The sequence below is a fragment of the Ochotona curzoniae genome, unplaced genomic scaffold, assembly GCF_017591425.1.
Source record: "Ochotona curzoniae isolate NIBS_2020 unplaced genomic scaffold, NIBS_Ocur_1.0 scaffold_2587, whole genome shotgun sequence".
Lineage (NCBI taxonomy): Eukaryota > Metazoa > Chordata > Mammalia > Lagomorpha > Ochotonidae > Ochotona > Ochotona curzoniae.
In genome coordinates, this window is record NW_024467096.1 from 26999471 (window position 1) to 27020690 (window position 21220).

At 46.5% G+C, this 21220-nt stretch overlaps 1 protein-coding gene across 2 annotated transcripts in view; it reads left to right on the forward strand.

The window, feature by feature from the left end:
* NCEH1 (neutral cholesterol ester hydrolase 1) overlaps positions 1-21220 on the forward strand; it is a 70055-nt gene that overhangs the window by 32456 nt on the left and 16379 nt on the right. The window contains exons 2-3 of one of the 2 annotated variants that reach the window (XM_041003122.1): positions 17088-17347; positions 19894-19956. In XM_041003122.1, the coding sequence (XP_040859056.1) occupies positions 17088-17347; positions 19894-19956 (323 nt within the window). Of the gene's footprint in view, positions 1-17087; positions 17348-19886; positions 19957-21220 lie in introns of both variants that reach the window. The other variant, XM_041003123.1, reaches the window with a different exon arrangement.

The following is a 21220-nucleotide window of genomic DNA, read 5'->3' on the forward strand; positions in this document are numbered from 1 at the left end:
ATGTGAGGAAACTATTTTCTTTTCTTTTTTTTTTTTAAATTTTTTAAATTTTTAATTTTTTAAAAAGATTCTATTATTTTTATTACAAAGTCAGATATACAGAGAGGAGGAGGAGAGACAGAGAGGAAGATCTTACATCCGATGATTCACTCCCCAAGTGACCACAACGGCCGATGCTATGCCAATCCGAAGCCAGGACCCAGGAATTTCTTCCAGGTATCCCACACGGGTGCAGGGTCCCAAAGCTTTGGGCCGTCCTCCACTGCTTTCCCAGGCCACAAACAGGAAGCTGGATGGGAAGTGGAGCTGCCGGGATTAGAACTGGTGTCCATATGGGATCCTGGCACGTTCAAGGCGAGGACTTTAGCTGCTAGACCATGCCGCCAGGCCCAGAAGAAACTATTTTCAATTCTGTGAGGAGTGATCCCACGGGGACACCCTCCTGAGAAGTTCTTCCCTCTTTTCCTCCATGGCTTTGCAAGGTGGAGAGGGTGTAGCTGTATTTCACGTAGAACCTTCGCGTGCCTGCATTCTTGCAGTGTTGATCAGAAGGATTATTCCACAAAAATAATGCCAAGTAAATGAAATACAAGATGGGTAGCGTCCCTAACCAGAAGGGAGGCCTGGAATCTGATGGACAACGTTTGCTGATTTGCACCACAGCCATTTGCAAGCAACTGACCTAATGTCAGCTTACTGGCCAAGTTTCCTAAAATTATCAGTTGGTTTTATGACCCATCAGTGTAACACTGGAGAGCCTTGTCAACAAGGATAGCAGGTAAAAGTGAAAAAGTTATGCAAGTTGAGCTTGAGTACCAGGGATGGGTGAGGTGGTGAGATATGAGATTGGAATGTTGGAACTAGAATGAAATATGCATGTCAGATTCCTATCCTTTTTCTCCTTCTTTTTCTGTAGAACATACTAATAAGGGTTTTTGTTTTGTTTTGTTCAGTTTTTTTTTTTTTAAGATTTATTTATTTTATTGTAAAGGCAGATTTACAGAGAGGAGAGGTGAAAAGGAAGATCTTCCTCTGGTTCACTCCGCAGATGGCCACAATGGCCAGAACTGAGCTGATGCGAAGCCAGGAGCCAGGAGCTTCTTCCAGGTTTCCCACATGGGTGCCGGATCCCAAGGCTTCGGGCCATTCTCAACTGCTTTCCCAGGCCACAAGCAGGGATCTGAATGGGAAGTGGAGCAGCCGGGACATGAACCGGCACCCATATGGGATCCTGGAGTGTGCAAGGTGAGGACTCAGCCACTGAGCCATGGGTCTCGGCCTGTACCAATAGGTTTTTCAGTGGTTAGGTAATTCAGTTAATATGAACAACTTTTTAGAGTAGGAATTCTGACAGCAGTATGCAGAAAGCAATAACCCCATACCTGGATGCCAATTCCACTGACCTAATTAGTGTCTCTGCAGGCATTAGACAACGGCTTGGCACTTGAAACTGAAAGGGCTGACCAGCAGGTGAGGAAGAATCAGCCAATTAAAAATGAGAATAATAGAGAGACTATGATGGGGAATTGTTACTGTGATAAGAGAACAAATAGAGGGGTTAACAATGTTCCTAGCAAGGACAGTTTTACCAGAGTTATGGGGCTTGAAGCCAGGTTGAAACAGATTGCCTCCTAAGAGGCCAGTGTTTGAAAAGTTACTATTTTCTTTAGGCTTAGGACAGAACTGACCTCAATAGAAATCAAGTTCTGTCTTGCATTTAGAGATAAATCCCCTCCCTTTCCTCTTTTTTTCTCTGTATAGTTATCTGTTGCTGATTCTCCCAAGGCCAGCCTTCCTGCTTTCCAGATCCTTCCAGATCCGGATCCTTCTTCCTCTAGGGGGCCTCTATTTAATTCTGTCTTCCTCTGTAATCTTGTATCGCTCCGTTAAAACCCCTTTCTCTAGAAGCAAATCAAATGTCTAACATTTTAGAAGGAAGAGAAGAGTCTCCGTGTTACTTCCCTTGGGCTGTTTTCCCAATGCCTTGCTTGTTTCCACAATCAGAGCTGTCTGTTTACATGTGTTATCCACTGTCACTTCACCTCTCACTCACTGTGCAGCACGGTGTAACTTGACTCTCAGCCAGCCCACAGCTGCTGAAGGTGGCCTACCCGTGACTTAACTTGACCTCTTTTCAGATCTTCCGCAGTGACTTGTTTATTCTTGAAGTTTTCGTTCCCCATCCCTTCCTAGTTTTTTGTGGGTTTTTTTTTCAAGATTTTTTTTTCACTTTTTAAAACTGTTATGACACAGTTCCAGAGGCTAGAGATTTATTTTATTTATATGAAAGGCAAAGTGACAGACATCTGCTGGTTCACTGCCCAAAGGGTTACAATGGCCAGAGCTGGGCCAAGCCAAAAGCGGAAGCCAAGTGGCAGGGACCCAGGCACTTGGGCCACCTTCAGCTGCTTTCCCAGGTACACTAGCAGGGAGTTAGGGCAGAAACACAGCAGCCAGACTCCAACAGACATGCATATGAGATAAAGCCGTTGCAGGTGGCGGCTTGACCGGCTATACTACACCAGCCCACTTCCTGTTCCTTTTACTTCAGTAACAGTTCATTCTCTCTACTCTCCCCCAAGCCCTCTCCTATTGATTTGTTCTTTTACTACTGTCCACGGACCCTTTAAGTAATGATGTTCCTCAAGTTTCTGGCTTTTATTTTATTCAACCTCACAGTTTTAACTTTTTTATTTAAAAAAATAAGATTTTTATTGTAAAAGCAGATACACAGAAATCAAGATCTGTCCACTGGTTCACTCTGTAAGTGGCCACAATGGCCAGAGCTGAGCTGATCCAAAGCCAGGAGCCAGGAGCCTCTTCTGGGTCTCCCATGCGGGTACAGGGTCCCAATGTTTTGGGCCGCTTTCACTGCCTTCTTAGGCCACAAGCAGGGAGTTGGATGGGAAGTGGAGTAGCCAAGAGGCGAATCAGTGCCCCTATTGGATTCTAGTGTGTGCAAGGTGAGGCTTTAGCTACTGAGCCATTGCGCTGGGCCCAAGTTCTGTGAGCAAGTTAACTGTCCCTGTCTGATGGAATGTACCATATGGCCTAAATGCTCCTGGACAAGGAGTTTAGAGAGTCCCCGTCCTGTGTTCAGAGTTGGTGTGGGGTAGAGAGATTCAGAGTTTAGCAAATGAGGATGTGACTGAACCTTGTGCTCTGCCTGAGAATCAGAAGGGGGCTTTGATGACTTGCACACTCCATGTGCCTGCCCACTGCGTGAGCTGGAGAAAGCACTGAGATGGGGTGCATGACCAGAAACAGCCACAGAAATTTCCCTGGCTTCTTCGGCAGCCTACTTGACGTTTCTTGGAACTCTGTTCACCTGAGCTGGTGGTGTGTCCCAGCAGCCTCCTCGGATGACCTCAGCTGTTTCTTTCCTAGCCTCCATGACCTACCTCTGTACTTGAAGGTACAGATCTGCAGTTTTGAGTTTCCCCAGTACACCATAATCATTCATCGTGTCAAAGATATTTCTACATTTTTGTGTTTCTTAAGGACAGCCTCTACCCCCAAAGGCTTAGCATGCTTGTGACCAAATAGGCATGCAGGACATAAGCCCACCGGAGACCATGTACCACCAAATGATGAATTAAGAGATTTGAAGGATGCAAAAAATGTTGTTCACCCCAACTTTCCCACCAAGCCTTGAAAGTGGTGACCAGCGGGAATTCTAGGCAGTTAGTTCCATTGAGCTTTGCCACCCAAAGTTCCCATCCTTGTTTCTCATTGGTTGAGGAAACTGGGAGGTACAATCTAGTCTGATATGGAGCCTAAAGAGGGCAGGGAGAATAGAGGTGTGGATACTTAGAATGCGGCTGGGCAGATAACAGAAAGGACAGGGGCACTTGTGTGCAGGAGAACCCTTTAGACTCATACTGGGAGCTGGTGCCAACACAGGCCCCAGCGTCATCGATCCTGTGTAGCCTTTTTCGTGACAAAAAAAGGAATCAGCAGGGTAAGCTTTGTCTCAAAGCTAGAATCTCAGAGGGGTGGAGGGATCCCTCTTGCCTTGCTAAAAGCAGCTTCTGGGGCAAACAAGCATAGTACTGCCTGGAAACTCTGAAATGTTAAAGGGCAAGGACAAAAACCCATCACCAGGCAGGCTCAGCAGTTCACCTCCTCTCGGCATCTGCATCTCTCTGTTCCATGTGCTACTGAGGCCCACTCATATGGTCATGTTGAGGCTAAGCTAGGTTTTTATGAAAATGAATCTGTGAGTCATTTTTGGCAGATGTTTTGTCAATATTGGTTGAATGCATGAGTTGGCTTGACTTACTTAGTGAATCTCAACCATGCCATGGATTAAATTCGCCAAGACAAATACTCATGTCTTGGGTCACAGTCACAGAAATTATTATTTAATATGTGTGGGATTAGACTCAGGCAATGGTAATTTATAAAAGCTCCTAGAAGATTCGAATATGCTGCTACTTTTGAGAACCATGGGTCTAAATGAAATAAGGAGGTATGAGGCTGTTTTAATTAAACCCGCATAATAACTCAGAGCAGGTCGGATTCATTGTTGTTAGCTTACGGAAAAGGGTGATGGTCTAGTAGCTTCATGTAAACCACCAGTTTGGCAAGTGGCAGAACCAGAAACTGTTAACTTGCACTTTCTCGCTTCCGAGGTAGCTACCTTAGAGTGTTGGGGAATCCACTCAGTCTGTTGTTCCATCACTTAGCAATCATGTATTACCCAACTGGCTGAATTATGTAACATCTGGAGAAACGTGCCATTCTTCTTGTTGTGGTGGTGTTTGCTCTCAAAGTCAGAGTTACAGAGTTAAAGTCACAGAGAAATCTTCGATCTGCTGGTTCACTCCCCAGATGGCTACAACGGCCAGGCTGAAGCCAAGAGCCAGGAGCTTCAGTGGATTTCCCACATGGTTGGCAAGGGCTGCAACCCTTGGGACATCTTCCACTGCTTTTCTGAAGCCATCACCAGGGAGCTGGATTGCAAGTGAAGCAGCCAGACATGAACCATTGCCCATATGGGCTGCCATTGTGCCAGGAGGTGGTTCTGCCTGCTATGCCACAATGTGTCTCTACTGCTACTGGAGCGCAAGGTGAAGACAACGATGAGGAAGATATTGACATAATCGGGCTGTGCCTTCCTAATGCATCTAAAATTTCTGCTGGCTGGCAATACTGATTTCCCAGATAGGCCAAGGGTCAGTTTTCAACCCATAGTTTCCTTTAATGTCCTAGTTAGCAGCTGTTTCTTTGACATGCCTCCCAACTTGACCTCTGTATCCTGATGTTCTCAGTTCCCTCCTTGCCACAGGGTGTGCCCTCCACATTCTTCTTGCTGACCTGGCAGAAGGTTTTCCTTCTTGCTCTGGATTATTGACTCTGATCATTTTGTTTCCTCTTCAGAGCCCTCCAGCAGTTTGAGTTTTTTTTTTTTTTATTACATTGCATTATGTGACACAGTTTCATAGGCTCTGGGATTCCCCCAAACCCTCCCCATACCCTCCACCTTGTTGCAGTATTACAGTTCAAATTCAGTCAAGATTCTTTCTTTGCATACCTATATCAAGCATAGAATCCAGCATCTTATTGTTCAGATAAATTCAACGGTTTCTTGGGGAGACCATCTCTGGTCTGAAAGGTAGAGCTGGCAGAATATCATCCCGATCAATTAAAAGCCCCAACACAACATCAACATCAATTTACAACATTATGGAATTAATTGACATGGTATTGAGTAACAAATATGATAAAAAATGCAAGTTCTTAACCACATTCGGAGACTACTTCATTGACATTTCAATTTTAGTTTATATACAACCGGCTTCTATACACCTAAAAATGGCTATAGGGTACTATTCAGCTGTCTCATGTCTACTTTCATTTTAGTATTTAGCAGCTTATAGTGTTGAAGCATAATTGTTCTGCACCTCAGCTGTTGACATATGCCTTGTTAGAGTTATCAGCCAGTTTAGACTAAAAACTGCCAGGATAAGCAGTTTGAGTTTTAAAGATTTATTTTTTATTATTTTCTTATTGGAAAGGCGGATATACAGAGAGGAGAGACAGAGAGGAAGTGAGCGCAACGGCCGATACTATGGTAATCCGAAGCCAGGAGCCTCTTCCGGGTCTCCCACATGGGTGCAGGGTCTCAAAGCTTTGGGCCGTCCTGGACTGCTTTCCCAGGCCACAGGCAGGGAGCTGGAAGGGAAGCGGGGCTGCCGGGATTAGAACCGGCGCCCATAATGGGATCCTGGACGTGCAAGGCGAGGACCTTTAACCACTTGCGCCACCGCGCTGGGCCCCGCAGTTTGAGTTTTAACAGTTACCTTCAGGCTGTTTCCAGGCCCCTCCCCCTTGCATCTAGTGTTCCTGCATTTGCTTTGTGTCTTTTGCAACCTGGATAAAAACCCAAAGAGCTTTACAAGGACTAATTTTAAATGAGCCTTACCTGCCCTCATCCTCTGTCTTACGGCGCACCGGAACACCTGCCTGGAGCTCTGCATGCTGCATCCCGTGGCAATCCAGCATGCCCGCCTGGCCCCGGCCCCGTGAGCAGGATTGGCCCTCCGGCATGCCCGCCAGCCTGACCCCGGCCCCGTGAGCAGGGCTGGCCCTCCAGCGTGCCAGCCTGGCCCCCGGTCCTGTGAGCAGGGCTGGCCCTCCAGCATGCCAGCCTGGCCCGGCCCCGTGAGCAGTGTGTCAGTTCTCTCACCGTCGGCCCCCAACTGAGACCTCCATTGCAGAGTGGCATTTAATCCTGCCCTGTCTAGTCCCCTACCCACTCAGGTACAGTCAGATGGATTAGCCTCCATATTGGAGGTTGCCTCTCACGGTCTTTAGTCCAGATTTTGCCTACAGATATGTTTTCTTTATTCTGCAACGGGGTTTTTTTTTTTTTTTTTCAGTGTCAATCTGAGTCAACACTTAAAAATCATGAGATTTGACTGGAAAGCTAAAGTCTCAGAGAAAATTTAAAAATTGAAGATGTTTGGGCCCGGCGCAATAGCGTAGTGGCTAAAGTCCTCACCTTGAACTCGCCCGGGATCCTATATGGGCACAGTTCTAATCCCGGCATTCCTGCTCCCTATCCAGCTCCCTGCTTATGGCCTGGGAAAGCAGTCAAGGACTGCCCAAAGCCTTGGGATCCTGCACTCACATGGGAGACCTGGAAGAAGTTCCTGGGTCCTGGCTTTAGATCAGCTTCAGCTGTTGTGGCCACTTAGGGAGTGAACCATCGGCCAGAAGATCTTCCTCTCTGTCTCTCCTCCTCTCTGTATGTCTGCCTTTCCAATAAAAATAAATAAACAACAACACAAAAAGTTGAAGACGTTTAAAGAAAAGATGAAATTTTGGAGAAAGGGAGGGCGTTCAACAAGGCTTTAAAATTCTTACCTCCTTCAGTTCTGGCTCCGACTTTCACCTTCATTTGCGTATAGTAATGGCAGTGCCTGTTCCTACAGTAGGTGCCTAATTAAGGCTTGTTGAATTATGTCTGAATGACCTTTGGCAGTATCCCGCCATGAAGGCAACTTCTATGTAGGATAGAATTTCTGTGTTCATGACACCCAAGTGTAAGTCACCCAGATTGAGTGACACCAACAACCCAAAGGGATTCTGCATGTACAGCGCACCTAGACGCTATGGTGTTCAGAAGGTGTGACCACACACTCACCACCAGACAAATCAATGTTCCACACAATTGAGAATGTTTTCTGTAACAAGCATTAGCAGAGCAGAATCTTGAAAGGAGAATAAGAATCTATTTAGCAGAGTGAAATGCCCACGCCGGAAGTTAGAGGATTATCTAAGTAGAATGCCAAGTTTCTGCATCGAAGCTATGAAGCAGGTAGTGAGTTAGAATGCTTGCTGCACACAGTGCACTCAGTTCCCATGGAAACCGGCTCCCATGCTAAGTTATTTATGTGGATGAAGGATCAGTGTACCGCTGCTGCTTCCCAGCCTTCCCCGTCCCCTTTGCTCTAAACATTTCAGAGAGAATCATCATACTTTATACAAACTCAGAAATTTCGGAAGCTTGTCAACACGATACTAATAACAAAGGTACATGCTGAGGACAAAAGAGTCTCAGCTTTCCTGGAAATATTGAACTGTCTGTCTCAAACATAAAAATTTCCTCTTGCAAGAAATCTCTTATTAGAAGTGTAGGCATCATGGTAATTCCTAGGCGGCTTAGCTTGTGACAGGCCGTGTGCTAGGAGCTTTAGAGCCATGTCCTCACGGCGGATAGTCAGTATAATTATTCTATATTGGAGGCAGAGAGGTTTAGTAACCTACCCGGGATGTAAGTGCTACAAAGTGGGGAGCTCGGATTTTTTTCCCAGGGATTCTGGCTCTGGAGTCTAGGCTGCGTACGCCCCCATGCCTCTTCTAGACAAAGCTTTTTAGAATCGTATTTGCACTTTGTTCAAAAGTAGAGAGGCAGAGGGGTTGGTGTTGTGACACAGCAGGTGCCTGGATGCCAGCATCTCATGTGGCATTTGATTTTGGCTGCTCCATTTCCAATCCGGCTTCCTGCTAAGTGCACGAGGGAAGGCAGAGGAAGATGACCCAAGTCTTTATGCCCCAGCCATCCACATGGGAGAGCTAGATGGAGTTCCAGAATCCTCACTCTGGCCTAGCCCCACCCAAGGCTTTGGGCCGTCCTGGACTGCTTTCCCAGGCCACAAGCAGGGAGCTGAATTGGAAGTGGGAGGGGAGGGCAGGGGGAGCGGGGAGAGGGTGGCGCTGGGATTAGAACCAGCACCCTTATGGGATCCTGGCACAAAGTGAAGGACTGTAGCTGCTAGGCCACTGCGTTGGGCATGGATAAGTAATACATCTTAATAATAATAATAGTAATAATAATAATCACCTAGAGAGGCTGAGACAGGCAGAGAGTCATTTTCTATCTGCTGGATAACTTCCATAGTGTGTACAACAGACAAGGCTCTTACAAGCCAGAGGTGGGAGTAAGGAACTCAAGTCTCCCACCTGGCTGGCAGGGAACAGGCCTTGAGCTACCAACTGCAGCCTCGAAAGTTATGCAATAGCAGGCAGTTGCAGAGGAAGTGGAGGAGCCGGAACTAAGACCAGGGGCTCCGATGCAAGATGCAAGCATCGCAAGCAATGTCCTAACCATTGCACCAAACACACGCCCAGGCCAAACCTTTTATCACCGTGTTCCCTGCTTCCTCTTGGCTTATTTACCTTACCATTGGCATTTGGCATTAAAACTCCCATCCAACACTGTTTCATCTTGGTTTCCACTCTTTGTTACCTGTACTTCATCTTTCATTAAGTCCCAATTCAGGCTAGCGCCTTACCAGATTTCATCCCTAGCTAGAAGGGATGTCTTCCTTTTCCGAGCTCATGCCACTCTTTCTCTTTGCCACTCTTACCATTTTCATTGCTTACCTACACCAGCTATTCATTTCCAATGATCGAGTCCCATTTCCAGAAGTCCTGTCCTCCCCATCTAAATGCTTTGCTCAAAGAATACATTCTGTACTTTGAATGTGGTGGTGTTCTCTGGGTTAATGAATTTAATTCACAAGCATAATAACCCACACTACACATTACTAAATCGTATTTTTCTGTTTAGGATGCTTTGATTCTTGCTGGTCCTTTGATCCTCAGTCATCAGACCTGGGTAGGGAATCATCCATCCTGGCCAACAGATTTCACTGTGCTAGTGCCATTGATTGTGATGGGGAAGCCTTACTTCCTTCCCTGCCTCCCGAGTCCTGGGCTGATGTGGAGGCAAGCTTCAAAGTCTCTTTTCCTGCCTTCTTTACATCAACTGGGCAAGATCAGCCAATTTGCAGCTGGTGTTGGCTTTAACATTTGGCTACTCGTGGAGTTTTCCAACTCTTTTATTCTTATTTTAAAAAATTATTTTTGGGCCCTGCGTGATAGCCTAGCGGCTAAAGTCCTTGCCTTGCATGTACTGGGATCCCATATGGGTGTTGGTTCTAATCCTGGGGGCCCCGCTTTCCATCTGGCTCCCTTCCTGTGACTTGGGAAAGCAGTAGAGTATGACCCAAAGTCTTGGGACCCTGCACCTGTGTGGAAGACCTGGAAGAGGCTCTGGGCTCCTGGTTTTGGATGGGCTCAGTTCTGGTCATTGCAGCTGCTTTGGGAGTGAATCAATGGATGGAAGATCTTTCTCTTTGTCTCTCCTCATCTCTGTATATCTGATTTTGCAATAAAAAGAAATCCATCTCTAAAAAATTATTTTTATTTGAAAGGCAGATTTTTTTTACAGAGAGGAAAGAGAGTCTTCCATTCACTGGTTTATTCCCAAATGGCCTATATAATGACCAGTAATGCCATGCTAAAACCAGGAGCCTAGAACTCTGCATCTCCCATATGGGTGGCAGGATGTGCTGACTTGCTGGGCAAGTGGGCAAGGAACCCAGAGAGAAGCAGGGCAGCTGGGACCCAAAGCGGTGCTGTGATAGGAAAGGCTGCTGCTCCCATATGGGATTCCAGTGTCTCAAGCAGCCACCGAACCTGCTGGACCCCCAGACCTGCTTCTTTGGGCACCAAGGCTGCTCTGTCACTGCTTTAGCAGCTCCAGGCTAGGAGACTGCAACGCAGTTTGAGGTACCATCTTTCTAGAAAACCTTTACCCACTCTTTCCTAAGGTCTTGACTCTCCCCCCCAAATCTTGTCCCTGTAGGAGACGGAAGTCAGCTGCCTCAGATCCCACACACCTGCAGCCTAGGGCTCTCTCACTGGCTTCCAGATGGTTCTCTGAACATTCTTGGTTTCATCTATAACACTTACTCTTCCGTCTCCTACCACCAATCCTGGGGAATCAATCACCTTTTCTTCTACAGACTTTCTTATTCATCGTGCAGTCATTGTGCAGTCTTCGAGGTCGATGTCTATCTTTAAAATCCTTCTGTACCAAGAAGACATTCTGTCCATGGTTTCTCTTTGTACTCCTACCCATCCAGCAAAGTGCCAGCCGTGGAAGGGCTTGGCTAATCGTTTTATTTGCTGGGAAGAAGGAGTGGAACAATAAGAGCTAAGGGAAGCAGTCGGTACTAGAGGAAAGAGCTGTGTGCTAATCACACTTCCGTGACGTCACATACACATGTGACTGTCGCCCCTTAGCGGAGAGGGCTCAGCACTGATGCCCGGGCCCGTGTTCATCTGACCCCGCATTTCCAGGGGCCTTTGTGTGTTCAGCCTCTCACTGCTTTAGGACTGCAGCTTCTGCGTGGTGACTTGATCTCTAGGCTCCCCTTCTCTCTGTAAGGAAGGTAACGGTTCCCACCTCACACTACTGTAGCCAGGATCTAACAGTTTACCCTGGCACTTAGTGACAGCTGCTATTAATGGTCACAGTAGAAGTGGTTAATGATGGGTTACTGTTGCAGCTTACTGTTAAAGCAACTAATGACAGGTTACTCTTTAGTAGTCTTTTCCATTTCCGTTTTAAAGATTTACGTATTTTTTATGTGAAAGGCAGAATGTCACAGAGATCTTCCATCAGATGATTCACTCCCCAAATATATGAAACGACCAACACTGGGCCAGGCTGAAGCCACCTGCCCCGAGCGCCATCCAAATCTCCATGTGGGCAACAGGGATCAGCAGCTGCATTCTCAGGGAGCCGGATCGAAAGTGTCATGCTGGCACTAGAATCGTTATGGCATACCTAGTTTGCAAGAGGTGATTTAACCTGCTGTACCACAATGCCTATCCCCATTTTCACATTTTGAAACAACCTTGACATTGCTGTGGGATGACTGTTCTTTTCCTGTCATTTCAGTCATTGGCATAGTTTTTCCTTTAGCAATCCTTCTAGGTTTTTCTCCTTTTTCGAAGAAGTATTTGTTTATTTGAGTTACAGAATGAGGGAGAGGCAGAGAGAAAGAACTTCTATCCACTGGTTTACTCCCCAGATGGCCACAATGGCCACAGCTGGGCTGGGCTGGGCTGGACTGAAACTCGGAGCTAGGAGCTTTTTCTGGATCTCTCATGTGGGTGCAGGGGTCCAAGGCCTCAGCCATCCTTGGCTGCTTTCCCCAGGCCAAAAGCAGGGCGGTGAATCAGAAATGGAGCAGCCAGGACTGCAACCGACACCCACATAGAATGCCAGTGCTGGAGGAAGAGGATTATATATACCACCACACTGGCCTTGGCTTTCTAAATTCTTTTCTCACGTATCCACCCACCTTTTCTTACTTCCTCCTCTATAGCACAAGTTGCCCACCCCTCCCCTTTTTAGCCAACATTTATGCCCCTACCTCACCCTCTCACCATTGTAAACAGTGTGGATATGGTTGTTCAGAAATTCTGCCAATTCAGTTGAATGCCAGCTGAGAATCAGAAGTGTTTCTGAAAAGCAGTGGACAGATTGAGTCAAGTCTGCAGGTCCTTAGGGCGAGCAGCACACACAAAGGAAACCCCACGTGGGTCTCTGACAAAACTAACATTCTGCTCTTTGCTATTAAGAAAATATGCTGCTTTTACAGCTATCCTAAGGTGCAGAACCATCTATAATTTGTCATAAATATTTAATCAAGTCTGCATGCAGCCAAGAAAAATGAAAACAATTGAGAAAGAGCCAACTTTGCAGTTTCTGTGTTCACAGTTCATCTTTTCAGGCGTATCTAGCTACTTGTCCTGTGGGTAATGGAATGGGCCTGGGTGTTCTCTGTTCATTGATAACATGCTGACAACAGCTTCTGTGCCTATTCTAGAAACCTGGTGAATACAGTGACTTTCAACTGTGCCCTGACAGAGCTCAATACTGCCCAAGTTGAATTAAGGTCTCAGTATAAAATCAAAAGTTGATTGCCTTTCACCCAATGAGCCAGTGAACTTAAATGGGTGACTAGAATCCTCCATGCATATACATATTTGCATATGAATATACATGTGCATGTGTATATATTTATTGACTTAACGTCAAGGGCATGAACTGTTGTGTTCACTTTTTCAGTAAATTGGGCAATTGATGCCAGGCCCAGATAGAAGTTGAATCATGTTATTAATATTCACTTGCTCTGCTTCAGCTTATACTTGCCAGTAAATGAATATTAATGGATTCCTGAAATAGCTGTTCATTGTTAGAATAATTGCCTCTTAATCTTATTTTTCAGGAACACTCACTAATGGTTATATGATAAAGGGCCTTCTGATGCTTTTCATGACAAAGCGTCTACGTATGCTTGTGTGTGTATGCATTCTGTGTGCATGTGTGTGTGATGTAGTCATTGCTTACCAGCAGTGGGGAATAGGTTCTAGAACCCATTCCCCCAGGATATTAAAATCAAATATGCAAGTCCATTATATAACATGATGTAGTACATGAGTGCTTCAGAAAATCTGCGGAAAAATAGAATTAAAGAAATGCTTTATTCTTGGTGCAAAATAATTGAAATCTAACAGTAGGCTTTTGGCCGAGTGGTTGAGACCTTGGCTGGGATGTTCCATGTCAGATGGCTGGCTTTGAGTTGTGGTTCTGCTCCCAATGTCTGCTTCCTGCACACCAAGGCAGCAGCAGAGGCGGAAGTCCTTGGGTTCCTGCTATTCACATGAGAGACATGGATTGAGTTTCCTACTCCTTCGTTTGGTCTGCCCAGTCCTGGCATTTCCAGACATTTGGGCAGTGAACCAGTGGATGAGAGCTCTCTCACTTTTCTGCTGTTCAAATAAATACAGATAAATAATTAAACATTGAAATTCTTGTGCAGTGTTTTCATAATGATTTTCCACAAATTTTTGAAAATCTTTTGTATGCTTGGAGTTCAAAATTTTTGCATAAAATAATCATACATTTTTAGTATCGTTTCCCTCCCATAATAAGCATCTTTGAACTTGTGTATTATCTTTGCACCTTCTTCCATACCCTTTACATCATCTCTGGATTGCTCCTGGTACCCAATACCATGTGAATAATGTGAAAATAGTTGCTGTGCTGTATCTTTTTAAATTTATTTATTTTTATTGGAAAGCCAGATATGCAGAGAGGAGGAGAGACAGAAAGGAAGATCTTCGGTTCGCTGATTCACTTCCCAAGTGGCCACGATGACTGGAGCTGAGCCGATCCAAAGCCAGGAGCCAAAAGCTTCTTCTAGGTCTCCCACATTGGTACAGGATCTCAAGGCTTTGGGCTGTCATCAACTGCTTTCCCAGGTCACAAGCAGGGATTCGGATGGGAAGTGGGGCCACCAGGATTAGAACCGGCAACCATATGGGAACCCGGGTGTGTACAAGGCAGGAACTGTAGCTACTAGGCTACTGTGCTGGGCCCCGCTATGGTGGATTGTTAAGGGATAATGACATGTAAAAAAATACATGTTCAGAACAGCTGCATGCAGGGTTTCTTCCCCAAATATTTCCAATCTGCAGGTGGTTGACTTCACAATGTGGAACCCACTGACACGTGTACATGTGTGTGTACTGGGGACATTGTGGTAGGGGCTCAGGGGGATGGCCAAGGGAATGAGCATCATCGCCCACAGGGGTCCTCCTCAGAGCACGTCAGTGCGCCCTGTTCCCTGGCTGGGAGGCCCATTGTGGTACACACCTCACGCAGTTCTGATTTCTACTGCAAACACAGTCTCTTTGATCTTAGGGGGCATTAATCATTTCATTAATCACCAGGATTCTGTTTCAAGTCCCACTGAAGAGCACTCTTCCTCCGCTGCCGAGGCCCTGGTAGAATTGCAAAGAGGAATACACCCTGGAGGGTCTGTGCCTGGTGGCTGACTTAGGTCTTTTCCTCTCTGATCCTTCTGCAAGCAGATAACATCCTGTGGATGCTTAAGCTCAAGCTAAATGCCCCTGGGTTTCAGAGCAGAAGATGCCAGTCTGGGTGGTCTGGGGTTCAGAGTGGAGGATGCCAGTCTGTGTGGTCTGGGCGTCAGAGCGGAGGATGCCAGTCTGGGTGGTCTGGAGTTCAGAGCAGAGGGTGCCAGTCTGAGTGATCTGGGCATCAGAGCAGAGGATGCCAGTCTGGGTGGTCTGGGGTTCAGAGCGGAGGATGCCAGTCTGAGTGGTCTGGGTTCATTACCTTTTCTTCCTGTTTTTATTTTTCAAGGAACATCATTTTTTATTTTATTTTTGATTTTTGATAATGTTTACATAGTTGAGCAAGGTGAGACCATTGTTTCCAAATCTCCCTCCCTCCTCCTTCCTCCTGTATCTGGGTAAATTAGGGAGAAGCCACACCCAGACTTCTCACCACCCCGTCCCTGGGGATGGAGAACGGCCACCTGACATCATCCCAGGGACCCAGATGTGGGGATCCAGTGGTTTCGATTGTTCTGAAATGCTGTCGATCTTGCTGACTCAAGGATGAGGGCATCATTTCAAGGTGTATCTCCTGACACAACCCACCCTGAGCCTCCATTTCCCCAGATATTTGCTGTCAGTGCTTGACCGGGGTAGTTGACCAATTTGCTCTGCCCTCCTTGCTCTGCTAGTACCAGATGTTTTCCGTAGGCCCCAGTGAACTGCCATATTCTTCCGTGCATCTGGGCATGCCATCCACTGCTCTGTCTGAGCCACTGAGGAGGCCCAGTTCTGACACATGTGCTCCACAGTCAGACCACAGATCCTGCAATTCTCCCCATGGTTGGAGTTCTGACTGAGCCCAGCGGTTCCGGTGGGAGGATCTCCACAGAAACCTTTTCTGAAGTGATCCCAGACCTGACTCTTGTGTGTGCTTGCCAGTAAGGCGCCTGGCTCAGAGGCTGTCACCCATGTCAGCCTACACACTCAATGGTAACTGTACTTGCTGGGTCAGTTTTAGCTCCAACCCTGTCTGTTATGTAAACCAATGGATGCTGTGACCAATGGATACTCTGCATCACACACTTGGCCCTCACAGTCACCAGCAGGAACTATAGCCCAGTTGGGGCAACCCCTCTCAGCCTGTCCCCAGCCCTGGTTCCTGTGCTTGCCTGTACGTATAGCAGACTGGCCCATTCTATTCCACATCCCATTCAGCTCTTGTATACATCAATGGGCATTGCGACTTAGCTCTACCCAACTGACCCTACTTTGCAGCCCACACTCATGTTGGTGGGTGCCACTGCCTGTCTGGCCAGACCTGCCCCCAGCCCTAATTCTCATGCTTACTAGTGGGATCTGCAGCCCATCAGAGAGCTGCCCACAGTTTCCATAACAGGCCTACCCCTAGCCCGTGTGGGAGGATGCTTGCTGTGGAGTGCAGGGCCCAGGAACGACTGCATATTTCTGAGATGTTTCTGGTTATGTCTGAACTAGTCTGCTGTTCAGTGCTGGGGATGCAGCTCATTCCTTTACTCGTTTACTCATCGCTTCCTCCTCTGCAAACAATCCAGACGTGTGAATACAGAAGCTTGCAAGCACTTTGCAGGTAGTGAGAGTAGGGCCCTGCGCGGTAACCTAGAGGCTCAAGTCTTCACTTGGCATGTACCCGGGATCCCGTATGAGTGCCAGTTCATGTCCTGGCTGCTCCAGTGCCCATCCAGCTCTCAGCTTGTGGCCTGGGAAAGCAGTTGATGACGGCCCAAAGCCTTGGGACCCTGCACCAACGTGGGAGACCTAGAAGAAGCTTCTGGCTCCTGCCTTGGATCAGCTCAGCTCTGACCATTATAGCCACCAGTGAATGGAAGATCTTTCTCTCTGTATATCTGGCTTTCCAATAAAAGTAAATAAATCTTAAAAAAAAATAGTGAAGGTAAATATGAAACTTTTCCCTCTTTATTTACACTTAACTATTTCTGCTATAATGTTACTGTGACTCGGCTGTACTTATTTAGCGGTGGGGAAAAGGGACTGAAGCCTAGATGCTGGCAGTCCTGCCTAGGTTTGAGTCCTAGACTGATGCCCATTGCTCTCAATGGGCAACGTTTAAGTGCATTTCTAAACTTTATCAGTAGCATGGCTGCGACAGGTGTTCCATTTCCATCCCAGAGTTGGTCTGAAATGAAAGGACGTGTCATCCGTGAAAATATTTTGGAGTCCTGGAGCAAAAGGAAAGCAGTGTTTGGGGAGTTGCATTGCTGGTTGAGAATTCAGATACTGACGGGCGGGGAGGGAAGCTCTGGCGCCTACATTGTCACGGGTTCTTTTCCTTCATTCCTTCCCTCACCCTGCAGAGTAACCTGATACACTACCTGGGCCTGAGCCACCACCTGATCGCGCTGAATTTTATCATCATCGCATTCGGCAAGAAAGGCGCCTGGTCGTCGGCCCACGTGAAGGTGACCGACACCGACTTCGACGGCGTGGAAGTCAGGGTGTTCGAAGGCTCGCTCAAGCCGGGAGAGTCCCTGAAACGCGGCCTCATCTACATCCACGGCGGAGGGTGGGCCTTGGCCAGCGCAAGTAGGTGTCCTGCTCCCTTTACACCTGTTAGGTGTTGCGAAGTCAACCTCCACCCTTCCCCCCAGGGTGCAGGTGGGGGAATGGATGTGTGACTGAGTTTGGCTTACCCAGTGGGTAAAGCTAAGGCGATCATTTTTCTCATTGCCTCTGGACCGTCCTCTGTCTTGCTTGTCCAAGTAAAAATCTTGATAGTATCTATCTTTCCACTCTCAAAAAGGATCCCGGTTTGAGGGCTACCCTCTGCAGAGGAGTTTCCTTGTTGGATTTTTTTTTTTTTTAAGATTTATTTTTGTTGCAAAGTCAGGTACATAGAGAGAAGGAGAGACAGAGAGGAAGATCTTCCGTCCAATGATTCACTCTCCAAATCGCTGCAATAGCCAGAGTTGAGCTGATCCGAAGCTAGGAGCCAGAAGCCTCTTCCAGGTCTCCCACACAGGTGGTGCAGAGTCCCAAGTTCTTGGACTGTCCTCGACTTACCTCTCAGGCCCCAAGCAGGGAGCTGGATGGGCAATGGGGCCAACCCCGTGCCCATATGGGATCCTGGCCTGCTGAAGGCGAGGACTTTAGCCGCTAGGCCACTGTGCCGGACCCTTTTGGGTGGGTTTTTAGTTCAGCCAGGCTGTTTGAAAACATTGCTTGTGATCTAAATCATAGACTAACTTACTGTGCAGTGCTGATAATACCTACTGGCACCAAAACGAGACGTTTGAGCCACAGTACATAACAGCGTGATCAATAGTTCTTTTTCCCCACATTACGCTTTAAAGCTGTCACTATAAAAAGCCAGAGCAGCTATTTCTTAATGCGCATGTAAACTTATCAACATGGTATGTACTTGGCAAGTCAGAGATTAAAACATAAAAGCCAACCACTGAGAGGAAAAAAGTTTTTTTTTTTTCTTTTGAGTTGGATACTTTTCATGAGTAGAACAGAGTCCAAGTGGTAGGCAGCCAAGTGGGGCAGCCCAGAGGCAAGGCCATGGGATTCTGGCCGTCACCAGAGTGTCTCTTGCTCATCTGTACCTCTGAGCTCTTGGCTCCAGGTTCCGAGGCAATGACAACTTGCTCTGTTTATCATTACGTGATTATGTCTCTGTAGCACATATATATACACACACACACATACACTAATGGCTCCCACTTTGTTGAGCTTCATTTCCATGAGTTATCCTTTCATTCAGTGGTGTGTTTGTATGTTCAATAAATATTGACAGAATACACATGTCTGCCCAAGACTCAGGAGCGCAGATTTTCAGTGCAAAAATGTCACGAAGCTGTGGGCCAGACTGGGCCTTTGATCATCTTCAGGGGGCCCAGGGGATGGGGAGGCACAGACGGAGGGGACAGTCCATGCCTTGGAAAACACTGAGTCTGTCACGTTGAACACTTGCCACGCAAGAGGTAGCGTTGAAGGAAAGGAAGCGTAGGTTTGTAGGACCGGCATGGACCGTCCAATCACCCTGGCCTTTCCTGCATCGCGTTCCCTGCCCGGAGGAGGCTCATGGGCTGGTAGGGAATGCACCTGGCCCTGGGTTTCTGTAACTGAAGACTTTGGGACTTTGGGAAAGCCGATAAGGAAGGAGATGCCAGGGGCTCTGCTGGCATAAAGAAGTCTTAATTTATTACAAGATTAAATTCTTACATATCAAAATTGTTCTGTTGTTGCAAGCCCCGGGACCCTCTTTCTCCAAATGCTTAGATGTCCTATCATGCTTCTTTCATGTCCAGAGATTTGAAGAGAATGTAATTTTTTTTTTGTATTGATCATTGAATCACGGCATAGGAAGATATTCAAGAAATGTAAAGATATTAAAGAAATATTAAATGCAAGTTTATGATTCCAAGGAAGAAACTGCTTGATTTTTAAGGAAAGGCATGCATGGGAACAGGTACAAATAACATGATTAATTCGATGTGCTTCATTATAGCCATTATGGAGTAAATGTTGAATTGGCTAAAAAAAATTCAGAAGTAATTTCATATAGAGTTCTTGTTATTTGCAGTCATTGCATTTTAAGAGAAGCCCAAATTTAGTATTTTTTTCATTTATCATGTGAATCTGTCTGTTTATTCACGTGCTTCTTATTTATTTTCATTATTAACTTCAACTCTAAGAACAAGACAAATTTAGCTGAATTGAAGAATGCAGTAATGATGTAAGAATGGGCAACAGTTTTTGAAAGATTTGTGTAGTTGAATTTGAGAGGCACAGTATAATAGAGAAAGAGAAGGAGAGAGAGAGAGAGAGAGAGGAGAGGCCTTCCATCTACTGGTTCACTCCTCAAATGGCAAGCGTGGCCAGACCTGTCTGAAGCTGGAAGTAAGTAGCTCCTTCCGGGTCTCCGATGTGGGTGCAGAGCCCAAGCAATCGGGCCACCTTCCGCTACTTTCCCAGGTCATTAGCAGAGAGCTGCGTCAGAAATGGAGAAACTGGAACTTGAACTGGCATCCTTATGGGATGTTGGCACTGCAGGCTGAGGCTTAACATGCAACGCAATGGTGCCGAACTAGCCAAGAAGGGGTGATAGTAACTGACTTGTTTTGTAGTGACGATTCCTTTGTCTCTTCTAGGAATCAGATACTACGATGAGCTGTGTGCGGCAGTGGCTGAGGAGCTGAATGCTGTTGTTGTCTCCATTGAGTAAGTAATTCATGCCATTCAAAGAAAAAGAATTTTAATTAAGAAAGGATTCTAAATACCCATGGAGGAGTGGATATTTGGCCTAATAGTTAACACATCAGCGTCCTTTATCAGAGTACCCGGGTTCAATTCTGAGTTCGGAACTCCACTCCGGTTTCCTGTTGTACATTCTTAGAGGCAGCTCAGGTGCCCAAGCTCTTTCCACTCACATGGGAGATCCAGATTGAGTTCCTGTCTCCCTGTTTCCGTCTGGCCCAGTCCCTTCTTTTCTGAAAATCTCTCTTTTTTAAATAATCTTTTTCAAAACGTATTTATTTTGAAAGGCGGAACAACAGAGAGAGGGAGAGACAGACAGGAGAGAGTCTTCCATCCAACATGTCACTCCAAAAGTGGCATAACAGTCAGCACTGGACCAGGCAGAAGCCAGGAGTCAGGAGCTTCCTCTGGGTCTCCCAGGTGGGTGCATGGGCAAAAGCATGTGGCCTGTCTCTGCTGCTTTTCCAGGCTCATAGGCAGGGAGCTGGACTGGAAGTAGAGCAGCCAGGGCTCGAACCAGTGTGCATATAGGATGCTGGCACTGCAGGCAGCAGCTTAGCTGGCTTTGCCACAACTGGCAGCAGCCAGGCCTTTCATTTAAGGAGTAAACCAGTGGACAGCAGTTCTATCTCTTTGTCTCTTTGTGTCTCTGAGTTCAAATAAGTAAATTATATAACTAGACAATGACCTAGTGACTTATTAAACATGAAATATAGATCTAGAGTAGTGATTTGCCCAGGATCACGTTTAACATAATCAGAAAAAAAATTATTTCTCATGTTACTTAAAATTTTTTGAACTACCCTTATATCGAGTTACATTTTTCATGTTAGTCTTGGATACTTCTGGAAAAGAAATTCACCATAACCCAGGGAAAGATACAGTTACTAGCAACATACAAATTTTATGTGTTTAGCCTGGCAGTTAAGACACCTCAGTGTGTTACTGAAGCATCTGAGGTTAATCCCTGGCCCTAGCCCCTGACTCAGTTTCCTCCTAATAAAGACCCTCATTGCAGCGGTGAGGGCTCCGGGAGCTGGGTCCCCGCAGCTCACCTTGGAGCGGTGGTCTGAAGGCTCAGCACCTGTAGCCTGCATCTGCTCCCGTCCTGGGCTGTGTGAGCCGTGGGGAGTGAATGAATAGATAGAAACTCCACCACCGTCAATCTCTGTTTCTCAAATATTGTTATTTAGGGGAAACCCATTCAATCTAAATACTCAGTTGCAGG